The sequence below is a fragment of the Abrus precatorius genome, unplaced genomic scaffold (assembly GCF_003935025.1).
Source record: "Abrus precatorius isolate BTA unplaced genomic scaffold, Abrus_2018 Scaffold2, whole genome shotgun sequence".
Lineage (NCBI taxonomy): Eukaryota > Viridiplantae > Streptophyta > Magnoliopsida > Fabales > Fabaceae > Abrus > Abrus precatorius.
The window spans coordinates 20,731,070-20,744,280 of record NW_020874362.1 but is presented as its reverse complement, the minus strand read 5'-3'; the positions used below and the strand labels follow the sequence as shown (position 1 = coordinate 20,744,280).

At 34.6% G+C, this 13,211-nt stretch overlaps 1 protein-coding gene across 1 annotated transcript in view; it reads right to left on the bottom strand.

Moving 5' to 3' along the window:
- LOC113859598 (peroxidase 44-like) overlaps positions 1–4,037 on the bottom strand; it is a 30,575-nt gene extending 26,538 nt beyond the window's left edge. The window contains exons 1-4 of the mRNA XM_027492328.1: positions 3,853–4,037; positions 2,936–2,958; positions 2,737–2,849; positions 2,557–2,676 (exon numbers count right to left, since the gene is read on the bottom strand). Coding sequence (XP_027348129.1) covers positions 2,557–2,676; positions 2,737–2,849; positions 2,936–2,958; positions 3,853–4,037 — 441 coding nt within the window. The remainder of the gene's footprint in view (positions 1–2,556; positions 2,677–2,736; positions 2,850–2,935; positions 2,959–3,852) is intronic.
- Between the last annotated feature and the right edge of the window lie 9,174 nt (positions 4,038–13,211).

Genomic DNA, 13,211 nt, shown 5'->3' with positions numbered 1-13,211 from the left:
AATTCAAATTAAGCATTCACATGAGAACCCTCATGCATTCGATTAACAAACAATTCGCTCAAAGTATAGAAACCTCTAGAACCTAATCGATTTGTGTTAATTTAATTCACCAATGCCTTTAATCTTAGATCTCAAACCTGAAAATCTAATTCACACTCCTTCAAGAATTAATTACATACATCAACCGAATAATATGTAATCAAACAGCTGCACAATTATCAATCCAAATGAAGAACTTCAATTCGAAATCATAATTAGCAAAAGAAGAAAGAAGGAAGAGATGAAACCGAATTTGTTGTTGAATAAATTGCGAAACCGATCCTCAAGAGTGTCTCAGCCTTTTTTCAATCCTTGGACTAGATAGAAATCTAAGCCTTCATGGATGGAGGGAAACAAGTCGTAAAAAGGGGAGAGAGAGAGAGAGAGAGAGAGAAGAGAAGAGAAGAGAAGAGAAGAGCAAAAAAAAATTAAATTCAAAATTCAAAATTCTGTTCATCACTTTGTTCCATTTTTTTGGCTATGAAAACGGCCTCTTTTTGGTTCGTGGCCTCAAGGAAAATTGTATCCTTAGATGTTAGCTTCAAAACGCCACTGAAATGGGCTTAATCGGATGTCTGTGGACTGAGATATGGCCCAAATACGGTACTTTGCTCAGGATCCGTGACTGCAGCATTCTAACTTTTTCCAGGCCCAGTTTCAGCTTCTTATCATCAAAATTGGTTTCTAACCTCTCATAGGAATTGTGCACCTTTCTCTTAGCCTTCCTACAAATCAAGAATCACAATGAAAGGAGTTCTACAACTCAAGATATGGTCCAGAAACCAAAACAGTATCAGAATTTGCCAAATACTGGAAAAAAAAAATAAAGCCCAAATAAAATTCAAACATCTTAAAATGATCTAATTCAACCAATTAGGCACAAAAGAGGATTAATGAGCTAGGAATTAGAGGAAATAATGTTATAAAAATCCAATTGATCAACTAGATCTCTTATAAGTAAGCATGTAGTTCTTGGTGCCTTGTAAATACCTAAGGATTTTCTTTGCAGCCTTCCAGTGGTCCATTTTGGGTTTACTTTGATATCGGCCTAATATTCCAACAGCAAAACTGATATCAGGTCGAGTGCATGTTTGAGCATACATTAAACTCTCAACCACTGATGCATAGGAAATAGATTCCATTGCTTTATGCTCCAACTCATTCTTGGGACATTGTATTTCACTAAACTTGTCTCCCTTTTGAATTGAAACTACTCCTGATAAGCACTTTTTCCATTTTGAATCTCTCTAGTACTTTGTTGATGTAGCCTTTCTAAGACAATCCTAGTAATTCTTGTGATTTATTATGGAATATTTCTATTCCAATCACATAGGAAGCCTCACCCATATCTTTCATCTCAAAGTTCTTAGAGAGAAATTCCTTCACATCATGCAACAGCCTAACATCATTAGTAGCAAGAAGAATGTCATCAACATACTGGACTAAAATGATGAACTTACTCCCACTGACCTTCATATAGATACACCAGTCAACAGTGTTCTCTACAAAACCGTATGATGTGATGGTATCATTGAACTTAAGATACCATTGTCTGGAAGCCTGTTTCAACCCATATATTGATTTCTTTTACTTACATGTCATACTTTCTTTACCTGCGGTCAAGAAGCCATCTGCCTGATCTATATAAACTTCCTCTTCCAAGTCACCATTTAGAAAGGCGGTCTTTACATCCATTTGGTGGAGCTCTAAGTCATAATGAGCCACCAAAACCATAACAATTCTTAAAGAGTCTTTCTTTGAAACTGGAGAAAAGGTCTCGTTATAGTCTATGTCATCCTTTTGAGTGTATCCTTTAGCAACAAGTCTAGCCTTGTATCTCTCAACGTTGCCTTTTGAGTCACATTTGGTCTTAAAGACCCACTTGTAACCGACTCATTTTGAACCTTCAGGCAACTCGACTAGATCCCATATCTTGTTGTCACTCATTGATTTTAACTCTTCTTTCATGGCATTCAACCACTTTTCAGAATTGTAACATTCCATGGCTTGCTTAAATGAGACTGGATCCTCATCAATACTCAAGTCACATTCATGCTCAAGTAAGTAAACCATATAGTCATTAGAAATAGCCGATTTTTTCTGCCTTATAAACCTCATTAATGCTATCTCTTGTGGTTCACCTTCCCCTTTCTCACTTGTGACTTGCGCATTTTCAACTGGTTCATCCTCTATATGTTGTTCTTGTTGGTTTGGAACATTAACTTGTTGTCTCCTTATGTTGTGTGAATGTGATACAACAAGAGGAACAACAACTGGAGAAGAGACACCAATTATAGGAGTTTCTGCACATGTCTCTTTAATTTTCACCTTTCGTGTTTCGCCACTCCCACTAAACTGACCATTTTCAATGAACCTTGTATTTCCAGACTCAACTATTCTCATACTATGGTTAGGATAATAGAATCTGTACCCCTTTGATTTTTCAGGATAGCCGATGAAATAACCACTTATGGTTCTAGCATTAAGCTTCTTTTCATGTGGATTATACACTCTTACTTCTACTGGATAACCCCAGACATGAAGATGTCTTAAACTGGGTTTTTTTCCTGTCCATAATTCATAAGGAGTCTTTGGAATTGCCTTACTAGGAACTCTATTAAGCAGATACGCAACAATCTTTAATGCGTACATCCACAAAGACATAGGTACAAAACTGTAACTCAACATACTCCTAACCATTTTCATGATAGTACGATTTCGCCTTTCAGCCACACCATTTTGTTGTGGTGTACTAGGCATAGTATATTGTGCATATATGCCTCGACTTTCCAGAAGTTTTGCAAATGGACCTGGACATTGTCCACTTTCATCATATTTTCCATAATATTCACCACCTCTATCTGACCTCACAACCTTTACTTTTCTATCCAGTTACCTTTCCACCTCATCAATGAATACCTGTAAGACATCCACTGATTGAGATTTTTCATGCAACACATATAGATAACAATAACGTGAGTAATCATCAATGAAGGTAATGAAATATCTTTCACCACCCCAAGATGGGATGTCAAACGGACCACAAATATCAGTGTGTATCAACTCTAAGAGTTGACCACTTCTTGTGGCTGGATTCTTTGATGCGTGTTTAGTTTGTTTTCCTTTAATACAATCCACACATATATCCCAGTCAACAAAATCCAATTGAGGTAAAATTTCACTTTTCATTAACCTCATCATCCTTTCTTTGGATATGTGACCTAACATTTGATGCCATAAGAAGGCAGAGCATTCATTACGCACATTCAAATTACTACTAATAACACTCTCAACATGAAACAGAGATTCACCACTAGGTATTTTTAGGTACCTTAATAAGATTTGATTCAAAGCATACTGAAACATAATATATACCTTTCTTTTTGAACCAAACCTTTCTCTTCAGACAATCTTTCTTGAAGTAACCAGTCTTCTTGCAGAAGAAGCACCTCTGGCCCTTTTAGATTCGGCCTTCACGAACCTTTAATAAGGCCTTATCCTTCTTGTCCTTGTTGTCCTTCTTACCTGGCTTAGCCTTGCTACTACTAGCCTCTTCGTGAAATGTGAGATGGATAGAGTGTTCTTTCACCTTCTTCAGCCTCCCTTCCTCCTGAACCAGCATGGCCTTAATTTCCTATATGTTCCATTTATCCTTAATGGTGTTGTTATTCACCTGGAACTGACCAAACTCAGGAGGGAGTGAGTTTAAAATGAATTGTACTAGAAAGAATTCCTTTACCTCCATGTCCATTGATTTTAACTTTTTCGCTTGATTGATCATGTCAGTCACATGGTCATGAATAGGCCTGTGACCAATCAAACTTCTTAATAGTTAGCTCAGTCAACAGGGTGCATGTAATGGACTTGTCAATAATGTCCGATTGTGCATACTCTTTTACCTTTGCCATAAATTCCCTAGCATTTTCAATCTTTGGCATTGATGGTTTCACATCTTCAGCAAGCTTAAGCTCTGTGATGGCTGCAGGCTCTTGTTCCATAATGATTGCTAGGTCTAAGTCCATAACACCTAGCTAGAATCGAACTTGTTCAGCCCAATCATCATAATTAAGCCCATTGAACTTGACTACGCCATTGCTCATGCCATACGCATTCATAGGGACTGAAATATTTAACACATGCTTAAACATTTATACTTTGAATAAACTTAATAGATTCGGACAGTCAATTGTCATCAATTATGCATCTAAGTTTACCTTTGGGTAACGCCTAAATACACAATTTATCTATAATAATGCTAATAAACAACTTTAATTGACAACCAGTCACTCAAATCAATATGCAAGTCATCTTTGGATATACAAACATATTATAAAGTGCTTACATGTCTCCTTAATGTCATTAATCATATGCAATGATTTACCTTTAGGTGATCTCCTAGCGTTATAATTAATGAGCTAAATTGTTCACCCTTTATGTTACCATATAGCATCAAACAATTTTGAACAATTTATAACACACAATTAAATGCTTAAAGAACTTTTAAAGCTAGGCCACTTTGGTGACTAACAAGCTACCCTTAAAATTAAGCACTAAATTGTGAAGTTCTCATTATGATAATGTAATTTAGAATTAATTAACTTGAGAATTTAATCACTTTGGTGAGTAAAATTCACTTTAATGTAATTATAAAATTATCTATATATTTTATGAATTATATTCCTTATTCTGCCGTAAAATTCCTATGAACGGCCATGCTTGTTCCTGATACGTGGCCCTGCTCCCCGATGCATGGCCCTGCTCACTGATATATGGCCCTGCTCATATTATAGATTCAAATCCAATGTTTCTAACTTTTAAAACCTTAGGGTTTTCAATTATTGAATCCAAAGCAATTATTCAACATCAAAATAATGTCAATCCATCATATAAAATACCTAGGGTTCATATAATTTGGAGAAAACTTTAATGGAGAACTGATCTTTTATGGAGAATCAACGAAATTCACAACTTAACTCTAATACTAACTGTTAGAATTTTCTTTAATCCATTATGTAATTTCTATTATGCAATGACTATTATGAAATTACCTTTTCCCTTTGAGATCTTGAATTACGTTGCTCTCACAACACAATATATAGTTCTCACACAATTAAGGATTTAGAGAGCACTAACCTGAATTCATTGTTCTTTGATGTTACCTCTCTCTTTGATGTCGTTGATTCCTTGGTATTTTCCCTAACTCTTCCTTCCTCTTTCAGTTCCTCTCAGATGGTTAAGAGAAAGTTCTTTTATGCGTTTACCGTGAGCTCACTTAGAAACCGTGAAAAGTGAGAAAATAGGGAATGTCGTAACCTTCATTTGGTAACCGCTCTTTAATTTATATGAAGGGAGAGGGGAGGGTTTCCTTATAATTGTATTTACAATTATACCCTCAATGACTCTATATTTTATATTTAACCACCATCACATTAAATTGTTAATTAGAGTCATGTTATAAGTTACATAGGCCACTATAACAAGATTATTAAAATAATCTAACATCTTGTTTGAAGCGCAACACTAATAGGTCAATTGCTTGACATAAGGGCAGGTTAGTCGCCAAATGGATTCCACCAACATCCAGGAATAGAATTCAAAGACACATTCAGTCCAGTTGTTAAACCATAGACTATCAAACTTGCTCTCTGCCTTGCCATCTCACAAGGATGTTCTCTCCACCAAGTGGACGTCAACAATGTCTTTCTCCATGGCTCTATCTTCGAGGACATCTACTTGTCTCAACCTATTGGCTTTGTGCATCCCAATCTACCTCACCATGCACTACTAAAAAGTCTATTTATACAGACAGATTTTTAGAGCATTACAGATGATTTTTTTCATTACAGACGGATTTACATACGGACATAAATCGTCTGTAATATCCTCGTCGGTAAAGAATTACAGACGAATTTGAAAATTCGTCTGTAACTTACAGACGGGAGACAGGAAAATCCGTCTGTAATCCGTCGGTGATATATTTTACTATTATTGATATTTTTTTGTTTATATAGATAGTTATTTCTTGTTGTTCTTGATTATCACAATTTATAAACAAAATAGAAACTATAGATTCGGCATCTAAACATTCCAAAATGATTTATAAAATATAAAATTTAAATTTATTACAAAAGAAGACAAAAAAGCATCTAAATAAATACATTTAAAAATAAAATACAAGTCTTCATCAGGAATAATCTGTATGGTCATAATCTGAAGGAGCATCATCATCAGTAGAAGAGGAGTCAGTAGAGGAATGATGCATGGAGGTGAAAATCGGTGGTGTTGGAGCTGGGGGAGGAGGAGGAAGAGGTGTTGAGCTGCTTGCTCTCATGAGCTCAAAATAAGCATGCATCTGCTGCATTTGCATATGTTGTTGCGTCATTTGCTGCTGGACCTCCCTTTGCATTCTCGACGCCACCTTCTTCTCTATCTTCTTCTCCATTTTCTTTGCCCACTTCTTCTTCCATGCACTTTCTTTGCTCTTCCACATCTCCTTATTCTGCTTCTGGAGTTCTTCATTGAGGGCATGGACCTGAGTGCAGACCATGTCCTCCACATCCTCAGGTGCAAGAGAAGGAGCATCTCCAGTGACAGATGCAGGGGACATGGAGTCTGCAAAGCGGGCCCCCATGCCATAAATGCGACCTTTATAAAGGCCACCCACTGTCTGTGACCACATAGCATCCTCATCTACTGACTCTGGATTCTGAGAAGATGCTTCCTCAAGCCTTTGAATATAGTCATCCTACAGTTCAGTTCAGATAATTAGATATTAGTTTGGAGAACTATTTAATAAGTCGCTAAAAATAACATATATTATCAATAACTATGACTTACATATGTGGCCTGAGATCGTGTATCAACCCACAGGTTTTTGTCCTGCCTGCGAGTGTGTGTCTCCTTAAACAACTCTCCATTAGTAGGTGGCCTCTTCAACGACTTCTCTTGCAATTGGAAATAAATCACAATCTCAAATATGAAATTATAGATAGATTAAATTGAATTTTAAAATCACATACCAAGTTCGCCTTAGTGCCAGCCAAAGTCGTAGACCCACCAGTATGCAGTGACCCCCCTTTATTAGATGCCCTATTTGTCTTATTCTTTACAGAGAGATTTTTAAACTCATCCGTACCCCAATACTCCTGCAAGGCATGAAGAAAGTTGGGTGCTATCCAATCAGCAATAGAAGGGTCCTAGCGAGCCTCAGTGTACATCTGTCTTAGTCGCTTTGCAGTGCGACTCTTCCAGGCCTTGAAAATCATCTTTTCGTCCTGGGGGGAAATGGAGAAGTTGCTCTACAAAAACACAATTTCATTAGAAGAGGTAAAAACAGTCATATGTAATTACACTTAGTTAAAATTAATACACTATTATTACCTTCCAATCTTTGAACCATTCCATCTTTTTATCATTTGGCACCTTTGCAAAACTTCTATAAGGCGCATCAAACATCTTCTTAATCGTATCTGTGACCTAATGGAGACCTTTCTGTGGTGGTATCCAACTGATATATGATTTTAAAATAAAACATAACTACTAACATTCACATAAAATACGCAATGTTAGGCATATTTGATTGAATTACTTACCAAGTGGACCCATCTCATCTCAAAGTTTCTAACGATCTCGATGATGTCTGGGTCTGTGATGACTGCTGCCTGCTTACAGATGGGACAGCAGTGGATCCATCTCCTGTGCCCTGTGTAGACTGTGTGGCCTGTGTAGTAGGGGGTGCAGAGTGTGAAACTCGCTGTACTAGAGGGGGAGGAGCAATATACCCAGGATTGGGCACCATGATAAATTGCTCCTGTCCCCTAACCTGGGAGGTCTGCACTATTGTTGGTGTGGATGTCGAAGTCAGAGCGGTAGGTGAAGAAGTGTTGCCACGATCAGTTTGCTGAGTAACACCCTTCTTACCTTTACCTGCCATATCTGAATCAAACCATATATATGTTTAGAGACAAATATAACTCTGAATGCACACACCCATCCCATAAAGGCTTGTTTGCTGCTTCTAAAACATTATAAAACTTTGCAGCCTCTCTATTTGGTTCTTGTTCAGCTTCAAAATCATGAAAAATTCCAAATTGAGGACCAACAGCATCATAAACCATTTCTTGATAGCGACTATTGCTTTCTTCCCAACTTACATTACCTACATGACCACCTGATTGTAATATATTTGAATTACCTACTTGATTTTCTAAATTAACTTCTTCCCCATGCTCAGTCCATATCCAATAATCATGTTTAAATCCAAACTTATACAAATGATATCTAATTGAATCAATATCCAAAAATTTTCTACACTTGCACTTAGAACATGGACACCTAACGACCTGATTGGTGATGAATTGCTGCGAATTACAACAGACACGTATAAATTCCTCTATACCCTCAAAGAATTCAGGTTTTATTCCCCCCCGACTTGGGTGCAACCTATCATACATCCACTGAAAATTTCTGAGATACATCTTCCTCAAGAACTATATAAACCTAATACAAGTATACAATGTGGTATCAACCTTCTAAAATACATTACAGAAATTTTTAATATAAATTTTGGCAGAATCTCCCCTAATACATGTTAATTTCCTTACTTTTGTTTACCATTTTTTTACAAAAATGAAAATTTCACCTAAAATGAACTAATAAATTATATAACAATAAATTATTCGATACATCAAACATAAACACATCACAATCCTAAACCGTTCTAGAGCACATCTCCTTGTAACTCCACAACATGCATATTCTACAAACTCCACAAACACAAACAATCCCACAGCACACAATAATTAGGTTCGGAGAAGGACCTCTATACCCTTCCCCCTAGTCATACAATCTCCAATCCTACAACTCCATCTTAGAAATTTTAAGTCTCTAAAAAACATAAAAAATTAAAAAACTAAACCGATTAAAAGTTAGAGTATCGTACCAGGAATATAATGATGCAAAAAAACTTTCAAATGGTTGTTCCAATCACTCGCAATGGCCAAAATATTGAGCTCCTAGAGAGAGAGAGGGGGGGAGCGAGAGAGAGAGGGTTCTGATAATGGGGGAGGGGAAGAGGAGACGCGGTTTTTATGGGTTTCAGTCATTACATACGAGAAAATCTGTCTGTAATGGGTTTAATGAAACGGTGCGTTTCAGGTGGCAAATTACAGACGGATTTTTCCGTCTGTAAATGCGTCAATCCCATTTACAGACGGAAAAATCCGTCTGTAATTTGCCACCTGAAAAGTCGGTTAAAACCGCCATATTTACAGACGGGAAAATCTGTCTGTAATTTTCTGCTATAATATTTCCTCCTATTTTCAAATTATAGACAGAAAAATCTGTCTGTAATTGCTGTCTATAACGTTTGGCGCCAAAAGACGGGCTAAATACAGATGGATTTTACAGACGGATTAAAATCCGTCTGTATGACAGATGGATTTTACAGATGGATTTTAATCTGTCTGTAATACAGACGGATGTTTCAGAAAAAAGAAAAAATTTCACAAATCCGTCTGTAAAGCCGTCTGTAATACAGACGGATTAAAATCCATCTGTAAAATCTGTCTGTATTAAGCACTTTTCTAGTAGTGATGTCTGCAAGCCTCATAAGGCTTTGCATGGGCTTAAAAAAGCCCCTCGTGCATGGTTTCATGCCCTTGAAGATTTCTTGCTCAAACACTCCAAAACTAATAACTCTCTTTTTATCTTCAAAGATGGTGCTACAATGACTTACTTTCTCATATATGTTGATGACTTGTTAACCAACTAGGAACTCCATCTCCTTCCTTAACTAATTCAAATGCTCTCTTGTTAAGAAATTCTCTCTCAAAGATCTTAGAGCTCTTAGTCACTTCATTGGCGTGGAACTCTTATCCACACACTCTGGTATGTTCCTCATTCAACATCATTTTATTCATAACCTTCTCCATCTGGCCAATGTGGTAGATGCCAAATCAATCTCCACTCCTATCTCCACCTCATTCTCCACCATGGAACAACTTGATTCTGCCACCTAAGATGCCTCAATGTATCACAACCTAGTAGGTTCTCTCCGCCACTTATGATGCCTCATTGTATTGCAGCTCAGTAGGTTCTCTCTATTATCTCTCCCTCACAAGACTAGATGTCGTCTTCTTTATCAACAAACTATCCCAACACATGCAAGCTCTCAAGCGTGTTTTGCATTATTTAAAGTCTTATTGACCACAAGTTGCATTTGACCAAATTTTTCAAGTTAGATCTCACAACGTTTTGCAATGTCGACTGGGGTGGTAAGATTGGTGATAGAAAGTCCACTGGAGCCTATATAGTTTATCTTGGCCAAAATGCAATTTCTTGGTCATACAAAAAGCAATCTACAATTGCTTGTTCTTCAACAAAGACTAAATATTGCACCATTGCATTCACAATCACTAAACTTCTATGGTTACAACAACTCCTTCATGAGCTGGGTTTCTCTGTCCCCATCCCTACCATTCATTGTATGCTATTTGTCACTAACTAATTTAAGAAGTTGTTGCCTATTTTATAGATGTTACAGTGAATAGCTTAATAGCAAATCTCAATTGCTACGTGTGTGTGTGTATATAGTGTAGTACGTAAACCTAATGCTTTTTATATCAATAAACTAAAGTTGCTTCTCCTATATAATTTACACCATTTAGTTGTGCTTACATGTCTACTTTTTCACCATATTTTTAGTCAATAATATATTATTTATACTTGACATTTAAAATTCAAGAATGATCATAAGTGTTCCTGCAACTTGGTTATGGTGTTAGGGGTTTTCAAAGTGTGCATGAAAATTTTTAATTTAACTGCAATCAATAAAATAAAAAAATAAAATAAAGAAGATAGAACTAACCGTTATGTGAGTTGTGAGCGTTCGCTTGAAAAATTATATATGATTTTCTTTATATCAATGCAAGGTGTATTTTTCATAGTTTATAGAAAAAATTATGAAAATAGCTAATAGTTTTCATAATTTTTAAAATATTTTTTTAAAAAAATAATTTGAGCAGTTGTAACAACACAATTAACATATGCATGATTGTTAAAATAATCCTTTGGGCTTTTGGCTTTGTTTGTTAATCCAAACTTTTTCATATTCTTACCTATAAGCATGGGAATTACATTGGATTTTCTTTTTTAGTTAGTGCCACTAATGAAAAAAAGGGGTTTAAAACGTTAAAAATATCTTTTTACATTATTCTCTGACCGATGTAAATATAGTCGATATAATAAATGATTAATAACTAATTTAGAAAATATGCATTTTCTACCTTGATTTTAAAGTGAATCGATGTAAAAAATGAATAAGAGAGTGGAAGTGCTTATCTAAGGCTCAAGACAAAACAAAGAATTATAGAATCATCCTGGGAATCTCAATGCCAAGGCATCCTCCTTCAACAAAGTAATTAAACTTTCCCTAAGCATCTAAAAACAAGCCTCTCACATGTTGCCTTGTTACACACAAAACCATCCACCTTCAAAGAGAAATCCAAGTAATTATATTTTAGACCATGCTGATATGAGCAAAATACTATTTTTATAGAAACAAAATTAAAAATAATATAGTTCATATAACTCATAATATGGGTAGATAAGGAGTTATAGTCCTCAAATTTATTCTTAAAAATTTAAGAGTTTTTGTTATTTCACAACATATAAATGGCTACACCAATAAATAAATATATATATATATATATATATACATATATATATATATATATATAATATGTTTGAAGTCAATCAAATTATTCTAAATTATTTTAAACCACTTACTAAGACTCAAACTAAAGAAAAATGACCAACAATTTAGTTTGATTAAAGTAGACCAAAGAAAATTTGCCAAAAAAAATATCTAATAATATGAATTATTGATTTAAGGCCAAATCACAACTAGGATAACATGTGTCAAAGATACCTTTATGATTTCTTCTGAATTAGTTCACAACTCAACATGATTATCAAATTTTAAATTAAAGATACCATTCAAAAAAGGAAGCTAACTAATTCGATAAAAATAAGTTTAATTTTATCCTAATCTCATTCTCGTTATACTTCTCAAGAACCTATCCGCCAAAGAAAATTATTATAAAGGTCTTAAAGAGAGGTAATGTATTCTAACTCAATCCATGATTTGTTTTAATAGATTAATTCTCTAGTCTAAATAAAGACCTCTAAAGTACGATCAAAAGATAATGGTTCAAAATTAATCAAAGTTCCTCAAAAAAAAAATTATTAAGATTTAATACTCTAATTTCCCTATTTTGACCCATAAACTTTTTTATTTGTATAACATATATTTAAAACTCACTCTTTTACCTAGTGATTTTATAATTAAAGCATATGTTTAAGGATTGCACTGTCCTTCATAATCTTTCAAAGATATTTTTGTCTTTAGATACAAGATTATTTTGAGTTAATATGCTTAGAAATTTCGTCAAAATCTCGATAAGTTTTGAGATCTTCCATAACAGAATGGATAATCTTTTGGTCTTTTAGAATAAAATTCTAACTTTCTTATTCTACTACTTTATTCTAATAAAAAGAAACAGTTTTTAGAAGATTCAAATATTAATAGATTCACACATTTCTTACCCAAATGCTTGTAATCCATGCAATCTTTAGATTCGTCAATCCTAAGCCTTTCATCCATTTTCACTTTCTTAGACTTATTTTGGATAAATTTATCAATAAGCACCTACAGAAGACAAGAAGTAAGTTGTAAAATAAAATATATATATAAGTTAAATCAACTTATGTTTATTTATTTTTTAAAAAAATATATCATTTATCTTTTAAAAGTTGAGAAGTATAAGTTATTTTTATCTTATAAAAAAAGTTATTTATTTTTCATTTTTTATAAATACTTGTTTTAAAAGTTATCAAAGGGCTCTTGTCATTGGATCCTTTTCTCTAAATAGGCTTTCTCAAGCATAGCCATAAGAACTTGCAAGAATAGGAAACCCTTGGCAAAAAAGAAGGGAGTTTGAAGTTTCTTTGAGAGACCTTGAGACTATCAAACTTCATTTTTAACTAGGTAATTCATATTTAGTCTATAATTATAATTTGTTAAAATTTTATCAAAAAATTATTAATGATATAAAAGGAGTCGCTTATCATTAATTAGTATAAATTAGTAATATATATATATATATATATAT